Here is a 21,603-nt window from a genome sequence, read left to right as displayed (position 1 = left end):
TTCCCTGCATAGAGAGCAGGGAAAATCAGAGGCGAAAACCTTATCTATTGTCATCACAGTGTAACTTGTGTAAGAAATTGCTCTATAATTATAAAATCTTAATAAGTTTATTGAACAGAAATCTTACGAAGAAAACTTCCATGGTATTTTACTGGCAGAAAAATATAGGACAGGCCTATTACCACCGTGAAGGACATGACACTAGCACAGATATTTCTGATAGGGTTGGATCTCATGAGCCATACGTAAACCTACTTTCTGAGAAAAGTTAAAAAAAAAACAGGTTCTCAAGAGAAAAGAAAATCACTTCAGAAGGGAAAGAGTTTTTCAAAGCGATCCATTCTGGCTTTGGCCTTCTTCAGAAGGAAGGAAATCAGTTAAGAGGTTCGTAACACTTCGGTTAGAGAGAGCCGTCTTGGGCTGGTAAAGCTGTAATAGGTAATGTGCTTTGTCTGTCAATTATTTTTAAACTGTTGCTTCTTAATAAACTAGTTTAAAATCACTTATGAGCTTGGCCCCTTTTTTGGGTATTCTGTGACTCCCAGATTGGAATTTTACACACGTAAGTTTGCATCCTTTTTCTTGCATGTAAATTGTGTGGATCCTGGATAAAAATGGTGGAAAAACAGAATCTTTTTTTTATGTTGATAGAAGCACAAAGCCTTACAGCACACAAGGAGACCATATTAATCATTACACCTTCCATTTTATCCTTTGATCCTATTTCTATAGTCTTTAAAATGTTCCTTTTTGAAATTAATATCCATTACTTTTTGAAAAACTGCTAAGGATTTTGCTTCTACTGGTTTCTCAGGTCATTCCATAACCGAGCAATCCTTTGTACAATATAAAGAAAATCATCCCAACTTCTCCCTTTGTTTCTCTGGTGATGATCATAAATGTTGTTATTACTTTTCCCACCAGTGGAAATAGTTTTTCTTCTACTTACCTTATCAAAAGCCTTTTATTTTTTTGAATGCCTCGATGAGATATCCTCTTAACTTCTATTCTACTGAGAAGGATCCCAGTTTGTCTGGTTACAACTCATAACTAAACTTGTTCATTGTGTCATCATAATGAATTTATCCTGCATTTGCTTATTGGCCTCAATATCCTCCTTAAAATAGAGCAAACAAATCTTGACACAATGGAGGTGAAATTCAACTTCAACATGAGTGTAAAATAGACATCAGCAAATTGGTGGCTCGTTGTACATCTCATTCAATTTTCCATTCCACTCAAGTCATTACTTATTTGTTTCTATATCTTGCACACCTTTCTATCGAAGCTAAAATCCCTTGTATTCTTTTCTTCTACAGTTTTAACAACTTGTCCTCCCACATGTAAAGATCTATGTTTTTGAATCCCTAAGTCTCCCTGCTCCTTTTAAAGTTTTAATATTTAGTTTGTATGTTCCATCATGGGACACAATTTTCCATATTGAAGTTCATTTGACAGCATCTGCCCAATCTGTTATCCTGTTTAGCCTCTTGAACTAATTTACAGCCCTTCTCACAGTTAACCATAGGTCTTTTTTTTGATATATTGCACGTAAATTTTAATATCCATTTTGCCTGTGTATATAAATTTTCTGCTTTACTTTTGGTATGGTGATAATGGAACCAAATAAATTTACTCCACTGAGCAGACTTCTCCCATGGCACCGCTGGCAGGTTCAATGGTGGGATTGGGGGTGGGGGGGGGGGATTGTACTAAGTTGATCTTTCTTTACACCCTAGCTGTGACTGTAACACTACATTCTGCACACTCTCATTTCCTTCTCTATGAACAGTATGCTTTGTCTATATAGCGTGCAAGAAACAATACTTTTCACTGTATACTAATACATGTGACAATAATAAATCAATCAAATCTTCTGCCGGCCCCAGTCATGGCATGGAGAGGGGGGGGGGCGGGGGGGGGGGGGGGGGGGGGGGGGGTTTGGTGTCAGCATAAAAATGTTATGCATTCACTAATGGGATGCGGATGAAGGCCTGACTGGAATCTTCCACATACGACCGATTCTCTGTGATGCCAGCGGGAAAATACACCAGTCCAGAACACACCTGGAATAACGTGACGTGCAGAAATTTGGACTCATCTGGATAATGCCTGGGGCTGCCTCCAAAGTTTGGGATAGAGGTCGGCAGCAACTCTAGATGTCAGAACACCATGGCAGTGGGCGGGGGGAGCACATACAAGTGGATCTTCCAGATTCAGCATCATCAAGGAAGTCCATCTTCCAACATCCGGGTGTTCCATCTTACTTTTCAATGGTAGGTCAGTGATATTGGGCACCTTTTCAATATGGCACCCAGATATGATGGCAGGACTTGCACAATCATGCCCATCCCGTCACGGAATATGGCAGTAACCACCCGGGTGCATAATTAATGAGAATGAGGTTGGGTGGAAGATATGATGTGGTTTCCCGCAAACCTCTGCAGCGAGAAACACCTCCCTTTCTTGGCCTGCTTTGGGATTTGGTCCTAGATGGGAGAACTTCTCCCAATTGTTTTTGGGTTTGACCTAGCTTAAATGTTTCAGTCGTCTGTATCCGTCTCTGTGACATGCTATTGTTAATGTTGCGTTTCCAGAACTTTCTAAACATAGCTCAGCTTTTTGTTCCATTGCCATCAATATCTCTCCCTTTCAAAAGAGCAATGATCTCAATATTAATCCTGGGGAAACACCAGTTTGTATTAGTCCAATTATTAAATCATCCATGAACACTACCCCAGTTTTTTGTCCTTAAACTACCTCCTAACCATAGTGCCACATCCCCTGGCTCGGACTATTCACCACATTGTGAGTGAATGAATATGATCCACAAATATTTGCTGCAGGATTCAGGGCAATCCACATAAAAACAATACTGTAACTTGGCTGTCCAACTTGGCTTTAGACTCGTAAAGCTGCACGAAATCATGCATAAGAAGGAGTCACATCCCCTTTAATATTGGCCAGTTTTTGGTGATCAGTGGCGAAGTGACAGTGCTTGCCATTGATCTTACAGTAACCTCTGTGGCACAAATTATAATTTTCCCAATGTCAACTTGAATCTGGTGCCAAATGAAGGGGATCTCTAGGTAGCCAGCAACTGTAGTATCATCAGGCAGGGTAAGCAGCCAATCACGTTGAAGAATTTTCATAGATAGCAAACCAGCATGTTAAAGGTCTGATTATTTTTCACATTTTAATATCATTTTATAGAAAGCGAAATAAAGATAGGGAGACATTCATGGGATTAAGATAGAACCTGAAATATAACAAACTATAAAACAAATTCACAGAATTGTTATGGCACAGAAGGAGGGCATTTGGCCCATACTGTCTGTACTGGTTCTCCCAATGAGCATTATGGCTTTGACTTTTCCCATGCTCCTTGCACATTGTTTATATTCAAAGAATTATCTAATGCTCTCTTCAATGCCTCAATTGAATCTGCCTCCACCACACTTCCAGTGCATTCCAGACTTGAACCATTCGGTGTGTGAAAAATTCTTTCCTCACATCACATTTGCTTCTTTTGCAAATCACCTTAAATCAGTGCCCTCTTACTCTTGATCCTTATGATTTTGAACATTTCTATCAAATCGCCTCTTAGCTTCTTCTCTCCAATGAGAACAGTCCTAACCTCTCCAATCTATCCTCAAAGTTTCTCATCCCAGGAACCATTCTTATAAGCCTCTTCTGCACTCTCTACATTGCATTCACATCCTTCCTATAATGTGGTGCCCAGAACTGTGCACAAGTTTCCAGCTGACGTATAACTAATATCTTGTACAGGTTCAGCATAACCTCCATGCTCTTCATAGAATCATAGAAACCCAACAGCCATTCGGCCCATCGAGTCTGCACCGACAATAATTCCACCCTAGGCCCTAGCCCCACAACCCCACACATTTGCCCTGCTAATCCCTCTAACCCACACATCCTGGGACACTAAAGGACAATTTAGCGTGGCCAATGCACCTAACCCGCACATCTTTGGACTGTGGGAGGAACCGGAACACCCGGAGGAAACCCACGCAGACACAGGGAGAATGTGCAAACTCCACACGGACATTGATCCAAGCCGGGAATCGAACCCAGGCCCCTGGAACTGTGAGGCAGCAGTGCTAACCACTGTGCCACCGTGCTGCCCCATGTCCATCTTGTTCTCTATGCTCCTGTTAATAAATCCCAGAATACAATATGCTTTATTAACTGCTCTCTCCACCTGTCCTGCCACCTTCAATGATCTATGCACATTTACACCCAGGTCCCTCTGCTCCCTACACCGCTTCAAGAATTTTACCCCTATTTTATATTGTCTCCCCATGTTCTTCCTGATAAAATGCATCACCTCACAATTCTTTACATTGAACTTCATCTTCCACCTATCTGCCCACTCCACCAACTTGTCTATGTCCTTTTGAAGTTCTACAGTGTCCTCTTCAGTTTACAATCCTTCCAAGTTTTGTATCATCTACAAACTTTGAAATTGTCCCTTGCACACCAAGATCGAGATAATTAATATATATATCAGGAAAAGCAAGGGTGAATTAAAATGTGGAAACTTTTATCATAATGGAGAAATCTGACATTCCACAAATATAAAATTAGTTTTCAGGACAAGAGAAGGTGTTCAACAGTAAATATGAACATAATACAGCCTATAAGGTTAGTTATACCTCATCCAACAAGAAATAACTCTTATAAGGACATTTATATGACGGATAGTGTAACATTGGAGGTTCTTGGCAGCTCAATGATTTCTAATCAATTGTAGTCTACAGAAACTTCAACAATCCATCCTATTCAAAAACATAGAATCATGACAGCAACTTCTATATTTCCATATTTAACTGCACGTGAAAACTCCAGACGGCATCCTCAATTTCAGAGAGAAAGCAAAGTATTGACTGGGTATTTCAACAAAAAGAAAGGTAATGAGGTACCACACTCATGGTTTAAAGTCAAACACAATGCTGGTGCGTTTAGATGTTACTCATCCAAGGTCCAAGATGCAAGTGCCCCAAAAGCCCACAAACTCCTCGACTTACATCGCAACAGATCACGTAATGTTCTACCAGCAGAGATGCAACTACGTTAAATACATAACATCCCTCCCCCTTTACTACTTTAGTTCCAAATGACAACTTTTCTTAACATTTAAACAACAGACCCAATTAAATCCTAGATAGATTATTTTCCATCATTATTTTTCATATATACAATAAGACTGTCTCTCAGGTGGACATCAATTTATTTTGGGTTGTACTCTACGTTCTGGAATTTGCCTACTCGAGAACTTTGAAGTATCCTCTTTTTCTTTGGTTGGTAATTCTTCATGTTAAACTATTTTATTGTCAGTTTCAATTGATGTTGAAGATTCTTTTAGAAGCAGAATCTGGATTTGTCCTGTGGTTAGTCTCTGTTCAGAGGCATCACTACATAGAATTTCCAATGCAAATACTTCGTGAGGCTATTATCTGGTCACTGGGACGTCACCAATCTCTCTCATCATGTGTCTGTAGGGTGCAAGATATTGGAATTGTTTTTGCTATGGTAATGACAGGTACCCATTTTTCATTGGTAGCGTAGCTTCTTGCCAGCACTCATTCTCCCCGAGTAAATTCTTTTTAATGTTCTGTTCCCTCCTCGCAATCTTAAACTTTATTCTTAGCTTGCTTTTTAAAAGCAACATCGCTGGTTAACTCTGTCGTTGTGTGTGCAATGTTCCCATATGACATTAAGTTGTTATTTACTTATCCTGACAATGTACCTATGTCCTTTGATGCCTTGATTGAGTGTTTGAGTGACTGTATGAATTGTTTGGCTAATCCCTTTGGATGGATGGTAAGAAACTGACTTGATGTGCTGTATACCATCTCCTTTCAAATAGTCTTTGAACTCCTTGGAAGTGAACTATGCCCATTGTCATTTATGATTTGCTCTGGTCTACCAAATCCAGCATATATTTCATCCAGCTCCTCAAAAGCTGTCATAGATATCATCATTACTATTTCTGGCAATTTAGAATGTGCGTCAACAATTACCAGGAACATGTGTCCCTCTATTGCACCAGTGCAATCTATGTGTACTAGCTGCCATAGCTCTTTCAGCCATTCCCAAGGATGTAAGGGTTGGAGTGTTTCTTGGTCTTGCACAGGACTGACAGTGTCCGACTTTCTCTTTGATTTGGGCATTCAATCCTGGCTACACACCAGTTTCTTCATTCCCACCACATCTGGATGTCCCTTGTATAGCTGTTCAAGGATTCTTCCATGCAGGCACGAAGGAATAATCACTTAGATTCCCCATAATAAGCCTCCACTCTGGATCGTCAACTCAAATCTTCTTGTCATGTAGGGCTTGAATTCTGGATTGTTACAATGAACTTCTGCCAAGTACGTCAAGATCCTCTGTCAGGGAGTTGGTTCAGCCTTGATGGGCTGAATGGCCTCTTCTGCATTATAGGGATGGTATTGATTGGATTGTATGACATCATAAAAATCCAGAATTCATGCCCTACATCAACAAAAAGAAAACACTCATGGGTTAAAGTCAAACACGATGCAAGTTATTTTAGGAGATGCTGCTTGACAAAGGTCCAAGGTGCAAGTGCCCCCAAAGCCCATGAGCCCCTCTGCTTACATCGCTACAAATCATGAGATGTTCTACCAGCAGAGATGCAACTATTTTAAATAGGCAAATGCTGAGAGTTTTGCACCATTACTCTAGCACTAGTTTTATTAACCCTTCTATGCAGCACCGTATCAAATTTCTTTCCAAAACTGATGTTTCAGTGACATTAATTTGAAGTACTGGAACTTGCTATCTAAATATGGCACCACCTTCCCTATCCCTCTTTCAGCCATATCAAGCTGAGATGTCTGTGGAGTTCTGAATGATTCCATGCTGATCCTGTATTCTGTGAGGAGAGCACCCATAGAATAAAATGAAATCGTTTATAGATTAAACAGTCCTAAGCAAGAAGGAGTCTACCATGATGCAGTACTGAGGAGTTATTGCACTGTTGGAGGTGCCATCTTCTTTACATTGGGTATATAAGAATATGTATAGACAATTTCCAGGATGATGGACTATTTCAGATGGCTATATTTCTCCCATAATACAGCTGTTAGCCAATCTGAATCCTTGCTCATTAACACCTGGGAACTACTGTCAGATTTGCACTTGGCCTTTCTAGGGTTTACAGTTTAAAAAGTACATATAGCTCTTCAACAGGCACAGATGTAGAACAGGGTACAACTTGGAATTTGCATGCACGAATAAATCCAGATCATATCTCCACTTCAAACTGTGATGGCTGATGAAATCAACACCCGAATTCAAGGGCACATAATTCTGAATGGAGAAGATATATTTCAGAAAGCCAACTTCAACCTGATGTCAACCCAGATTAGTTGGCGGGAAAGCAGCTTGTTATCCAGAAGAGGAATAAGAAGTATGAATACAATTTTTGCCCTGTAGTTAAAAGCTACCCATAACTTCATCATTCGCAATGAAACGAGTTTCTGAATCCTTTTGTACATAAGAATGAATATACAAAGATTGGAGGTGTAGTGGACAGTGAGGAAGGTTTTCAAAGCTTGCAGAGGGATTTGGACCAACTAGAAAAATGGGCTGAAAAATGGCAAATGGAATTTAACGCAGACAAGTGAGAGATATTGCACATTGGAAGGACAAACCAAAGTAGAACGTACAGGGTAAATGGTAGGACTCTGAAGAGTGCAATTGAACAGAGGGATCTGGGAATACAGGTACAGAATTCCCTAAAAGTGACGTCACAGGTGGATAGGGTCGTAAAGAGTGCCTTTGGTACATTGGCCTTTATAAATCGGAGTATCGAGTATAAAAGTTGGAGTGTTATGGTAAGGTTATATAAGGCATTGGTGAGGCCGAATTTGGAGTATTGTGTACAGTTTTAGTCACCTAGTTACAGGAAGGATGTAAATAAGGTTGAAAGAGTGCAGAGAAGGTTCACAAGGATGTTGCCGGGACTTGAGAAGCTGAGTTACAGAGAGAGATTAAATAGGTTGGATCTTTATTCCCTGGAGCGTAGAAGATTGAGGGGAGATTTGATAGAGGTGTATAAGATTTTGATGGGTATAGATAGAGTGAATGCAAGCAGGCTTTTTCTGCTGAGGCTAGGGGAGAAAAAAACCAGAGGGCATGGGTTAAGGGTGAAAGGAGAAAAGTTTAAAGGGAATATTAGGGGGGGCTTCTTCACGCAGAGAGTGGTGGGAGTGTGGAATGAGCTGCCGGATAAAGTGGTAAATGCGGGGTCACTTTTAACATTTAAGAAAAACTTGGACGGGTTCATGGATGAGAGGGGTGTGGAGGGATATGGTCCAAGTGCAGGTCAGTGGGACTAGGCAAAAAATGGTTCGGCACAGACAAGAAGGGCCAAAAGGCCTGTTTCTGAGCTGTAATTTTCTATGGTTCTATGGAAACTTAATCAAATTATATTAATTTATTAAATGTGTGAGTAATATCAATACAACAACTACTAGAATTAATATACAATTTTGCCATGCACAAAATATCTTATAGTATTCTAGAAAAGATGTGGGCAATCTTTAAAAAGTGAGCTTTTACATAGGATTTTGATCTGTAACATCCACTGCATTTTGTGCCGTGTCCTTTTTAATTCTTTAAAATAAATATTTTTGTTTATACTGTCCGTGTTGATGGCACAATCAGAATAACTGTCTCACAAGTGTTACAAAGACCAGCTGTCAAAGAGAGATAAATTGGTATCAGTGGATAGTGAATAATTCAAGGAGCTTCAGCAATCTTGTCATTTTAACCGAATATGTTAATTCCGTCCTTCACAGTCAGATTCCGCAGCTTTTCTCAACCAGTTCTCCAAAATGTCATAAAAAAACAGAAACAGGAAAGAAATCGTGGCATATGTTACAAGCATATGGACAGCAGATTTTCAACTTCCCGCCCAGGCATTAAACTGATGTTGTGGGTTGGCTGTCCATTAGAGAAAACAGAGAATTTTCATTGCTCCATTGTTTGAAAATCAGGGTGTTCCTAGAATAGGCAACTGACCCACAGTTCGGGTTTTACAGTCGATTCATTGCGTCAGTTTTAGACACAGGCAGTGGATCTATTTTGCAGTTGATCCATGGCACTGGTTTTACAGTCGATCCACAGCGTAGTTTTACATTTGATCTATAGTGTTGTTTTTACAGTTGATCAACAGTGTCATTTTCAGTGTTGATCCTTAGTGCTGGTTTTTCACTTGGACAATCGATCTGCAGCGTCAGTTTTTCACCCAGTCGATCCATGTAGTAACTGTTTTACACCCAGTCAATAAACACTGTCCATTTTACATCCGAATAGTCGATCCACAGTCCTGGTTTCAAACCCAGACTGTCGGTTCGCATTGCCAGTTTTACACACGGACAGTCGATCCACAGTTCCGATTTTATACTCGACAGTTGTTCTACAGCGCCAGCTTAACAGCCAAACAGTCAATCCAGATCGTCGGTTTATCACCCAGATAATCAAACCAAAGCACCACCTTTACACGTGGACAGTTGAACCAGAGCACCTGTTTTACACACGGACAGTCGATCTGCATTTCCATCTTTTCACCCAAACAGTCGAAGCACAGCGCCGGTTTTTCACCTGGACAGACAATCCACAGTGCCAATTTTGCACCTGACAAGTCATTCTGCAGTGCCGGTTTTACACCCAGACAGTCGATCCACAGCATCTGTTTTACGCCCAGAAGGTCTATCCATGGTGCTGGTTTTCCAGCTGGACAGTCTGACCACAGCAGTGCTTTTACACCCAGACACTCATTCCACAGCACCCAGTTTATACCCAGACAATTGATGCCCACCACCCATTTTACACACATGGGCAATCAACCCACAGATACAGTTTTTAACGTCAATACACAGTGCCGTTTTCACAGTCGATCCACATCAGCATTTTCACACCCAGACAGTTGCTTCAGAGTGCCCATTTCACACCCAGTCAGTCACTCCAGAGTATCTGTTTTATACCCAGTGAGTTGATCCACAGCGCTGGTTTAAGACGCAGACAGTCGATCCACAGCACCGATTTTATACCCGGACTGTCGATCCACAACGTCTGTCTTACACCCGGACTGTCGATGCACAGTGTCTGTTTCACATTTGTGCAGTCAATCCACAGCATCGGTTTCACACCCAGATAGTTGATCCAGAGTGCCGGTTTTGCACACGGACAGTCGATCATAGAATCAGTTTTATACAGGGACTGTCGATCCACAGCACCCATTTTACACAGACAGTTAATCCACAGCACTCATCTTACAAATGAGGGGTCAATCCACAGCGCCAGATTTAAAACCAATCTCTACAGCACCAGTTTACGCTCAATCCATAGTGCTGGATTTCTACCCTGGCAGTCAATTCACACCGCTGGTATTACAGCCAATCCACAGCGCTTGCTTTATGGTCAATCCACAACATCAGATTTATGGCTGAGCAGCCAGTTGAAAATCTCTATTATGTCAATGGATGAAATTAATTTATTTTATGAGATAGTTAAACCCATATTTATCATTGGTAATAGTGTTATGTTTTGCCACAGTCATTTCCTTTTTTGCGAACAGAACATATCTGCTTCCAGAAAGGTTAATGTAGATGCAAAGTCTGAAAGAAGATGCATTAGGCAGAGTGTGTTTGTGGAACAATAGGTCATGTAGAAAAGCCAAGGTGCCTCACCTGAAGCAATATTTCATTGACCAGCTCTCCATCTAAAAAGTCTTTCCTTCACGTCCATTCTTGCAACATGATAAGGATCGACCTCCGAGGTAGTCATCTACAACAATGTCTTCAATGCCTGACATTTCCTGTTTCAAGCTTTTGCTTTGCTTATCCACATCTCTAGCAGCTTTTTTTAAAATCTAGGCTTATCATCAGAGAGGCACAGGGCACACTGTATCCCTACTACCAAGAGAGAAAAATTGTCTTGAAAATTGGCTACGATTCTGATCTCATTGTTACTCTTTGTTGTGGTTTAAATTCAGTGATTACACCATTAGAAGAGATCTGTGCTTTTGAAAAGCCCACACAAATCTGCTTAATTTAATACAGATAAATAAAACCATTTTGTTTCTATTTAGATGGAGTGTAAGTTATTTCTTTAGTTTAAATTAATGATTCCACATTTTGAAAATCCCTTAAAACTCAAAGAGCAGTTCTCTTTCAACATCCCAGGGAAGGGCTTACAGAGAAAAGCATTAGTGCTAAAACTTAAATGGCAACAAGAAAAGCCTTATCTGTTCTTCCGCTAGTACAAGAGTACTGCTTTGTGTCTGCAAAAGATTTCTGGCACAGTGGGAAAACCTGGTCAATCTCATATTCTTCCCTGGGACCTGTCCAAAGTGCCAACAGCAGCTAAGCTGGATATTAATACACCCTCAACCATCAAAAGCTATCAGATATATACGGGCTGAGCCATTTTAATCAGTTTTAGCATGCTCCATAACAAACTCAATGGTGATGCACACATTTTAAATGATTTTGTTGGTAATGATTGGTCAACCTCATTTAGCATGTAATTTTCTGAGTCATAATGGATGATCATGATAGTTCTGATGACTCCATATTCTTTGTGACCTCAGAATGTGGCTATTAACTGGAGAATTAAACAATAGAAGTCGGTCGTATGCAATGGTTTGCTCTGATGCCTTTACAGATATTGTCATCAGTGTATTCTCAGTAGGATAGTACTCAACACACCCGTCTGGAGGTCCAAAGCTGCAGATTACAACCTCTTAAGGAAACAAGTATTCACTTTTATATTTCTCTTAAAGCAAATGTGTTTGAAATGCTGATGTTTTCACGCCTTGCCTTGTTTATATATGTTGCACTCCCACAAGCGTTTTCATAAATTGCATCTTCCCTAACTAAACGTAGGAACGCTCCACAGAGGTTCCACTAATATAACCGTTAATGTTATTCACACGATGCTTTTTGCTTGCCTTTCATTCTGTGATGGAGCGAATGTTACATTTATCTGAGTGCAAAGGAGACACTGCCAGCAGCTAGCAGGAAGTAATGCTTTTCAGTCAAAATACCTCACAAAATGTAAATTAAACTAAATGTACCAATGTTAATTATGCAGTACTTACACATTGCTAAATGGAGAAGGAAATCAAAACCTTTCTATTATTTTGTGAACAAGTAAGCTCCTGGACAAACTGTTGGGAGCCGGGCACCAGTACTTCAACACTAAATATTTAAATATGTTACAATTAATTGTCTTTTGCTAAAGTAGTTTCTGTTAATTACATGCAACATATTTAACTTGGATTTCATTATGAGTCTTCTTTTTACAAACACAAAAGTTGTTTTTAGGCTACCTCTGCAGATTTTACCATTTTGCAGCTGATATGAATTTTTGCTGCCTTCAGGTTTGCATGATTTCAGACTCTAGGAGACGGGCTGCTATCCTACGCATCTCGGAACAGCCACTGCAAGTCTCAATCATCTCACAAGAGATTCTGGCTTTTTATGTTCCCTCTTTTACTCAGAAAGCAAAGCTTGTATGGGTTCTTTTGAAAGGTAACTGTATCTTTGAATGGTGTTGACGGTTATCTTAATCTCACACCTGATAATGCTTCAATCTCAGGTACCTTTTATGAAACACAAACATTTACTTAACCTTCATCTTTCAATAAATGCATCATTCATCTAATAGCTCATCATTTCATAGGGTAATATTTTGCAAAAATGCTTGATGCTTTATCTGGATGTCATTTTAATGGAAGGTTCAACATTTACATCACAACAGTGAAAACTGTGGGGGGAAACTGTCCACAGGGAGATAAAATGCCAGGAATAAATAGTGCCATTAGAATATGGTAAGTATAAAAGATCTACTCTTGACTTGTGCTTTCAAGAACCATGGCACCTTGAAATTAGAAATTTAATAATAATTTTCTCCCAAACAAATAGTTGAAACCTATCTGCAAAACACAGAATTTTTTTCCCTACAACCATTCTGCGGCATTTTGAGTTAAGTTGGTTTGAATATATACACATCATACTGATAACAATGAAATCTGTCCCAAAGATATTGTCAATGCAATGACAATTGTATATTTTAAATTATACCTTTTTATAAAAGTTTAAAAATGCTAGTGTGATTTAAAAATTAATATAATTGAAGTTTTATTTTTTATTCCTTTGGAAATTTCCTTTATAATGAGTCCCAAAATTCTGTGTCTTATTCAGACTTAATAATGTATGGAAAAAAGACTCCTAGCCTAGAAAATAACAAATTCTCAATTTTGCATATTTTCTGGGTTAGCAGTTAGAATCTTTAAATCTTAGAATCTAGAAAGTAGGATCTTTATATTGTCCTTCCCAATTTAAATCTCCATCCTAAATCCTCTTTTAAAATGATGTAAAGTAGTGTAATTAAAAAGCTAGTCAAAAATTGCAGCCAGCATACACAGTAAAATTATTTGACATATTTTTCTTCAAATTGTACAAAATGTATGAGGCAATCCCAAGAAAGTATTTTTGAAAAAAGTGCAATGAGCTTTATGGAAGAGGAGGTATTGATGACCTAATTTACTGGTACTTTATTTAAAATGATATTATGATATTCTGAAAAGTAGTTGAAATCGGCCAATAAAATTCAAAACTGTCATTAACTCAGGAAGACTACCGTTACATTTTTGTACCATTGTCAGGGTCAGACATGTTCTATTTCATAGTTCAGCTATGAATTTCAGCAGTTGAAATTCTTCCTGATATTGGGCACTGCGCTTCATCAAACACTGGTCCTGATAGCGAAAAGGATTGGGTTCAGGAAAATATCAAGAAAAGTCAGAATTCGAAAGGTAAGTGGGATGTACCATGTAGAACTTGTGAGACTGAGGTACATGGCCACCTCCTACCCAGCATTCCACGGGAAATTGCTTCTCATTCCTGAAGGACCTTGATTTTTTTTAAATTGCACAATGCAAGAAAGGAAGTTTTCATACATAAGTAAGATGGCACTTGATCAGTCACGGTTAAACTTGCTTTTTATCCAATCTTTTTACGATTGCGGAATTTGAAAAGACTTTCTATTCACTTCAGCAGCACTCATCGTTTTTCAAGCTGTAATACAATCTGTTTCATGAAGCATATATTTCGAGATTAAAAATAGTCCAATTATCCACAATTAATAAGTTTAACATAAATACATACACCTGCGCGTATCATATTAAGCCAAATCAAACTATAGCAGCAGCACTATTTCTCCTTATTCACCCAATTCCCAATACTTTTACAGCCATTTTTCTTATAATTTCTTAGTTTACCAATTTATTTTCTTTTCATTTTTAAATATACATAAACCTGTTCAGCTACAGCTGCTTAATATTGAACGTGCTGGCTGGCAAAGACCAGCTGCCATCATTGTACTGTTGGGTATGATAATAAGAGGGCTTTGCTCTGCAAAATTGACTTTACTGAAGTAACCCACAATACTGCACAAAAATTGTAAGGAGGCTGAGACATGCGAAACAGGAGTGTGTAAATTTGATTGATGATGGTTTTAAAAATTCAGCAAATGTAGGTCAACAAAAGAGATGGTGAACTTTTAAACCTTTCCTGTAGCACAGAAAGCAGAAAAGCATGTAAAGCAGCATGTGGTTATCATACAGCAGCTCGCTGGATTAGCATAATGGCTCCTTCTAATGAATGTGTTTGAAAGCGCCAAATGCTTGTGAGAGCACCAAACCCAACATAGAGCTCTGCACGGGCACTGTACCTTTGCACAAACGCGCCACTGAAAGCCCCTGTGTCATTTCAATGGTTGTTTGAGGGCACATCCACAATTCTCACAGCACTATGAGGCAAACTAGCAAGCATGGCAGTCAGTGTGAGAACACTGCAGCCAACAGTCATCATACAGACACAAACAAACATTCTTTAAAGAGTGAGTTTCATCAGTGGTATATCTTTAAACTAAACAGTTACAAAGGATTATGTTTGTCTCTAAAAAGCTTTTTCCTCTTGCTCTTCTTCCTTTAAAAGTAATGTTTTTCTCAGTGATTCTTTTGACCTCAGCAGAAGGTTTGGTATGGAGGAGGTACTCAGACTGGCAGTATGAGGGAGCTGAATTAATAAACTGCAGGGAAACTAATTAACCCTTTGCATCATTCCAATTAAACTCCCGCAACACTGTCAGTGACAGGGAGTCTTCCAACCAGTTATATCATCTTCAGAAACTAAAGTGCCAAAATAAATTTCCTTTTAAGATGACTACTGAGATAAAAAAAGGTTAATGAAAATTTTTCATAGCTTTGAGTTTGCAGAAAGTAAAGATGACATACAGTTGGACCTATAATTCTGGATGGTGCAGTAAGACTTTTCAGCAAGCATAATAAGGGACATGATATGGAATCTCACCTAAAGTGGTGCACACTATTTATCCCATCAGGATACTGTTCACATGAACATGACTGCATACTATCTATAAACAATTCTGGTAATAAAGCATTGCACTTAAGTTCCAAAGGAATTTTCCTTTTAAAAAGGCCACAAAAATCACAAAATGGTTTTCTCTTGCACCATTCATACTTTAGTGACATCTAATTTTGTAGGAAAAATATACACTTTGCAGAGAAAAAGAGGAAGCTGAAATGCTTCGAACGATTGTTTATTGGAATATGAATGATCAGTCTTACAAACATCAAGCAAGGACCTGCAAATAAGCTCTGCATTTGCAAATTAGGTTGAATTACTTGAAGACTTGTAAAAGAAATGTATTTTTATATCTGACTAAAACAAAATCAGCGATGAAAATGCAACTAATGATATAATTTAAATTATTTTAAATGAATGCTTTAGCGCAAATTATATTGAGCACAATGCTGTTTAGTTGGTGCATTGCAACCCAGAACTTTAGAAATCACAAAGCATATGTGTAGAAATAGAAATTAGGATGTCAAAATCAGATTCCTATCTGGTTGTACAGGATCGCTGCAGACTATTATGGATACATTAAATATTGACTTCCCAAACTTAAAGTCAAGAAACGTTAGCTCGCTTTGACACAGTGAACATTTTTATTATTGGAGATATACGGATGTGCCCTCTAATTCCACTCACATTCTTCCCCTGTTCTGGTCCCAAAGGCCAAAACACTTTCCGTAGCTGAAATGACAGACAGGCTACAGACCAAGTCTTTGTCAACGCTGGTTTTGAGCTGGCTTGCAAGAAAGTATGTCACATCAGCCTAGGAATGATACCCTCACACTCTCTCTCTGTGATTTTGTGACTTATTTTCTCCTTTTTTGTGAAGAAGCTCTCAGTGTTTCTCCATAATGGCGCAAACGAAATCAGTGGGAGATTGAGCTCTATCCCATCATTCTATTGTACTGTGGTGCTCCAAACTATAATGCCAATTCTACAAATCAGTTTCTTGACACCATGGTGTGTGTCAGAAAATCGGAATGATTTACCTGCCACCACATTTGAGACGATGTCGATAAAATATTTTGAAATTAAATAATTGTCAAAAAAAGTAAAATAAATTATAAATGTATTATGATTCAGAGTGAAGTACAATAAGATACAGACTATTCTGACACGCACTAATTGACAGACATGAACAATGATCGCAGCAGGTATATATTTTGCTCAAGTACTCTCTCTTCAATCATTTTACATATTGGCCTATTTTATTTGAATTGGTTTAAATCCTAACAATTAAATCTGTATTCCCCGTTTGACTGGAATACAGCCATTTATGAGACTTTTTGGAGCCAGGTTATCTGTTACGCATGTTACCAGTTTCATATGAACCAACCAACATATTTGTTATTAAGACTGAGCCAAAATTTCCATCCAAATCGCTTTCATTAAAAACCTACTCCTGTCAGTCAAGTTAACCATTTGATTTATTGCACAAATGAGGTTTTCAGTAAATAGACCTCCATGTGTAAGTTTGACTAAGGTTATTTTCAAATGATAGGTTACATTCTCCTGTTGTTAAATGGTATGAATTGCTTTCCTAGTATCTGGCTGCTGCAGCTCCAGTGTACTGCTGGTGCAATAGTGCCCTCTGCTGTTTTAATTCTGCAACTACATCAGGCTCTGCAGGTGACTGAAAATACAAAATACTACTCGGCTTGTGCCCTGACCCCCACTTTCTGCAGTGTCACTTTATGGACATCCAAGGTGACAGATTGGTTAATTGCTTCCAAATGAGGATTTTGGAAGAAAAATGTTATTGCAACATTAAGTTCTCATCAATGTGTTAGCCATAGAAAAGCAGCAAACTAACCACTTGGTCTTTTTTTATCCATTAATGTCACAAGTAGGCTGACATTAACACGACAATGAAGTTACTGTGAAAATCCCTTGTACAGCGTAATGTAGTAAAATGTCCTAAGATGCTTCACAGGAGTGTCGGTCAAAGAGCTTGGTCAAAGAGGTAGGTTTTAAGGAATCTCTTAAGGTGGAAAAAAAGGTAGAGGGAGAGAGGTGTAGGGAGGGAATTCCAGAGCTTAAGGCATTGCCAGCTGAAGGAATGACCACCAATATCGGAGCAATTAAAATCAGGAATGCTTAAGATGCCAGAATTAGGGGAGCACAGATGTCTCAAAGGATTCTCGGACTGCAGGAAGTTAAACAGATGTGGAGGAGACTTAAAATTGAGGTGTTACATAACTGTAAGCCAATGTAGGTCAGTGAAGACAGGGGTGCTGGTGAATTAAAGTTTGTGCGAATTAAATTAGGATCATAAATTGCCTTCATCTGAGATTTTTCATCCACGTGATTGCTAATAAACATTATCCAAGGAGAGCTGTTGGCGCCAGCCTGCTTCATATTAGTGTCACATGGTTTTGCATCAACTGCTTAATAAAGACTTCCAAAAGGGCTTTATTCTTCCACTGCTATACTTAACTCCATGTTCAGTGTATTTTTATCATTTTAATGATAGAAATAATCCATCGCTGTCAGACATTAATCTGAACCACGAACTGCAATTTTATTTCAAGTAGAATTATAGAGGGAGGAGCACATTTATATTAACAAGGCATGATTCACCAACCACTGTTGGACCCAGTAAGATGCAATGATTTACATACCATTTGCTCCATCTTTCGCCAAGAGTTCTCCAGCACTGCCATTGGTCCAAACCACCAGTCGCTCGCCTTTGCAGACCGTTTTCCTTGAAACCAGAATTGTCGCAACCACTCAAATTCTACCTGCAACAAGAAAGTACAGTTCCATTTGAAAGAAAAGATCTCCAATCACTTCGGCACTACTGTTGATTGGTATTAAAAGCAAAAGTAAAGTTTATTTATTGGTCCAAGTAGGCTTACATTCACACTGCTATGAAGTTACTGTGAAAATCCCCTAGTTGCCACACTCTGGGTACAGTGAGGGAGAATTTAGCATGGCCAATGCACCTAACCAGCCCGTCTTTCAGACAGTGGGAGGAATCCGGATCACCCAGAGGAAACCCACGCAGACACAGGGAGAATGTGAAAACTCCACACAGACAGTGACCCAAGCTGGGAATCGACCCAGGTCCCTGGCGCTGTGAGGCAGCAGTGCTAACCACTGTGCCACCCCTGCATAAAGCTGAATATTACCCATAAGCACTAAGCAAACTTGTATAGCATCATCATTAGTCTCAATAACCTGTACTTAAATGTTCTAAATAGAAAGAGCTCAATATTAAGAAAAAGGTTGCAAATATTGGAAGTCTGAAATAAATACACACCAAATCCACCCATTAGCAAAGAATACCTTCAGGTTAACATTCTGGGTGTAGTATCTTGAGGTAGACTAGCAAAGGGTCCATGTGTCTGAAACGTAAACCATTTTTATTCTACTTTCAGAGATGCTGAAAGACATCTGCATTTCCAGCACTTGTTTTTAAGATTTTAAAACTCATATCACTATTCTTAAGATCCAATCCTGTAAGCTATCTCCTATTATTGATTACGGTAAACATCTTGCCAGTGTAAGTCACACTGCCAAAATTTGTTTGCAAGGGTATCAATGGCTATGCATTGATGGTGTGTAAATGGAATAAAGTACAGATCAGGCATGATGAAACTGAATGGTGAAATGGGTTTGAGAGACTCGCTCCTATTCCTACGCTTCATATTAGCTATAGTTGCAGTTTTATAAACAATGATCCTTGTACATTCCAATGAATGTGTGATGTACATGGTGTGTTCAACAAAAACAAGCAAAATATTCAGTTCTGGGCAAAAATTCTCTTTTAAGGTGTACAAGTCACAGTCAATCCTGGCAAGTACATGTGAAAATGCAACAAATACCGTATTAGCATATACCACCACCCCCCCCATAACACACTCACCCCCCACATAACACACACACACACACACACACAAACACACGCACACACAGGAGTCATGGGTCTTGTTGATTAGATGCCTCTGGAATAAAATCAACATATCTCATAAAATGATTTAATTTTATCCATATGAACATGTGGTTACAAGTTTAGAAAAGAAACTCAAATATACTACTGCCATTTGTGTATGGAGATTCAATTTTTTTTAAAATGGAGCAGTTTTAAATAATCATTCACATATTGCCTTGCAGAAAGGTTTAGGAAAAAATCATACAGCAGCTACTGAAGATAGTGATAATTTTTGTGTGTTTTTACTGAATATTATGATAGGCATCATCTCCTATGTGGCTTGCACACAGAACATTCGCATAGCCAAAATAAGTGGAATTGAATTCCAATTTTTGAATAGTATCAGAACAGAAAAGCTTGGAAACACAAAACTCGGTTTTGGAGCCACATTGTTCACTGCTGCATATTGCAGGCCTTGAATTTATCACATATGCTGTCATTTTGTGCTGTCTGTTCTGTGTTGAGTGCACATTAAGAAAAGCTACAAACAAAGAAATGAAATGTGAAACTAGAAAATTACACCTTCCCTTTATGCTAGTAACGATCACAAATGTATTTCACATTGTGAGGAATTTTCAGTCAACACACATTTATTACTCCTTAGCAATCAAGTGAACAACTTCGTTGGGCGAAAAATTACCACGGCAGCCCTTTGAGGGTCACCTCAGATCTGCCCGTGAGTAAAAGGGAAAATACTGGCAACGATGCTTGCGGTTCAAGGAATTGGAAAGGGAGGTGGTTTACAGGCTTGATTTTTCTATTTAGCATTTGGATTTAACTTGGGAAATTACTGCCTGTGAAAATGTGAACTGTATTACTCTATTTTGCTGAGTTTCCCTGTAACCTTCAATATTGTAAATATATAAGCTCCCTGCCACACTGCAGCTGACAAAATAATGCTCCAAGCTATAGTTGCCACATTAGCAGAAAGTAATCACGATTTAAAGATCGATCAATAAGGGGTCAACACACAGTCTAACATTGGCCTCCAAACCAGGAAACTCTACTAATGCTTGCACTTGACAATCTGCACTCATCTGTAGGATGAAAATGAAGATGCTCAGAGGTCCTTGAAGTAGGCTTTCTCAACTACTCAAGATCTGCAGTCTCATTCTTTTGATTGATTGTAGAGAATAGGAGCTAAAAGGGTCTTCTGGAAAAAAAGGATGAATCTAAGTCACATAAGAAACCATAAAGACCAGAGCTTCATGCAAGTCTAATTAACGAGATATTAGTGCACTGGAATGGAAATCTTGCTTGCAAACCACAGCCCGAATGCCAAGCACAAAACTAAAATAACAAGTTTTCCTGTTCATCAGCATTAGTTTTGAGCCCTGAATAAATGTCTCCTTAATTTCTCTGTAACTCGTGATGAATAATTAACATTAGGTTTGGCAAAAAAACCAAAAATATTGGTTAAGTTGAATCCCTGAAAGCAAGAATGCTCAAGCAGCCTTCCCTGATCAAAACCCCGAGGGATGATAAAAGAACTCTGCAGTGGCTGCTGTGGTTTTACACCATAAAATAGCACAGCAACAAAAAAAAGACCAACGCATCCTGACATCCCTTAAGTGAGATAGTTCAAAATATCCCCCTTTTTTCAACTAAAATGACTGTCACAAACAAACTTAGAATCCTATTATTTTCATTGCAAGGCAAAATTACTTTTGCCTGCCCCCTGCTGCAACCTAGCTGCTCCAAAGTAATGAGGATCTGATTTAAATATACAAAATTACCCAAGACCCTGGGACTCGGTGGCATTTTGGGTCAGTGCAATGCCCTTTTTACCCTTTGGCCTGGGTTCAAATTCAGCCCTGATTAATGGGACGAGAGCATCTTCTTGCTTCATTGTAAGATTCTTATCTGAAATTAGATTTTTTCCAGCATGGTTCCAATAGCACTGCAGCAATATCCCATTATTTAGCAATTGTTTGAAACTCTATTCATAATGATTTCTTCTATATCTTAATGGCCCACTTTTCAGATGACCCCATGAACCCCTATACTGTACAGTCAAGCAGAATAATGGGACTTTGGCTCCTGTAGACATCCCCACACATGATATGGGTAAGTGGTGACGCATGCAACTTCTTAAGTTCTTAGTCTCTTCCTCCCAGAAATTACTGGTGACCCGAAATAAGAAAACAAAGCCTGCATTTATATAGCACTTTT

At 38.9% G+C, this 21,603-nt stretch overlaps 1 protein-coding gene across 7 annotated transcripts in view; it reads right to left on the bottom strand.

Annotated features, from left to right (window-relative positions):
• fto (FTO alpha-ketoglutarate dependent dioxygenase) overlaps positions 1-21,603 on the bottom strand; it is a 439,188-nt gene that overhangs the window by 282,149 nt on the left and 135,436 nt on the right. For all 7 annotated transcript variants that reach the window (XM_078210887.1, XM_078210889.1, XM_078210888.1 and 4 more), the window contains one exon: positions 18,119-18,238. In XM_078210887.1, coding sequence (XP_078067013.1) covers positions 18,119-18,238 — 120 coding nt within the window. The remainder of the gene's footprint in view (positions 1-18,118; positions 18,239-21,603) is intronic.

Source organism: Mustelus asterias, chromosome 4, assembly GCF_964213995.1.
Source record: "Mustelus asterias chromosome 4, sMusAst1.hap1.1, whole genome shotgun sequence".
NCBI classification, from domain to species: Eukaryota; Metazoa; Chordata; class Chondrichthyes; order Carcharhiniformes; family Triakidae; genus Mustelus; species Mustelus asterias.
Note: the sequence above shows the minus strand (reverse complement) of the source record. Positions and strands in the feature narration are given on the sequence as shown.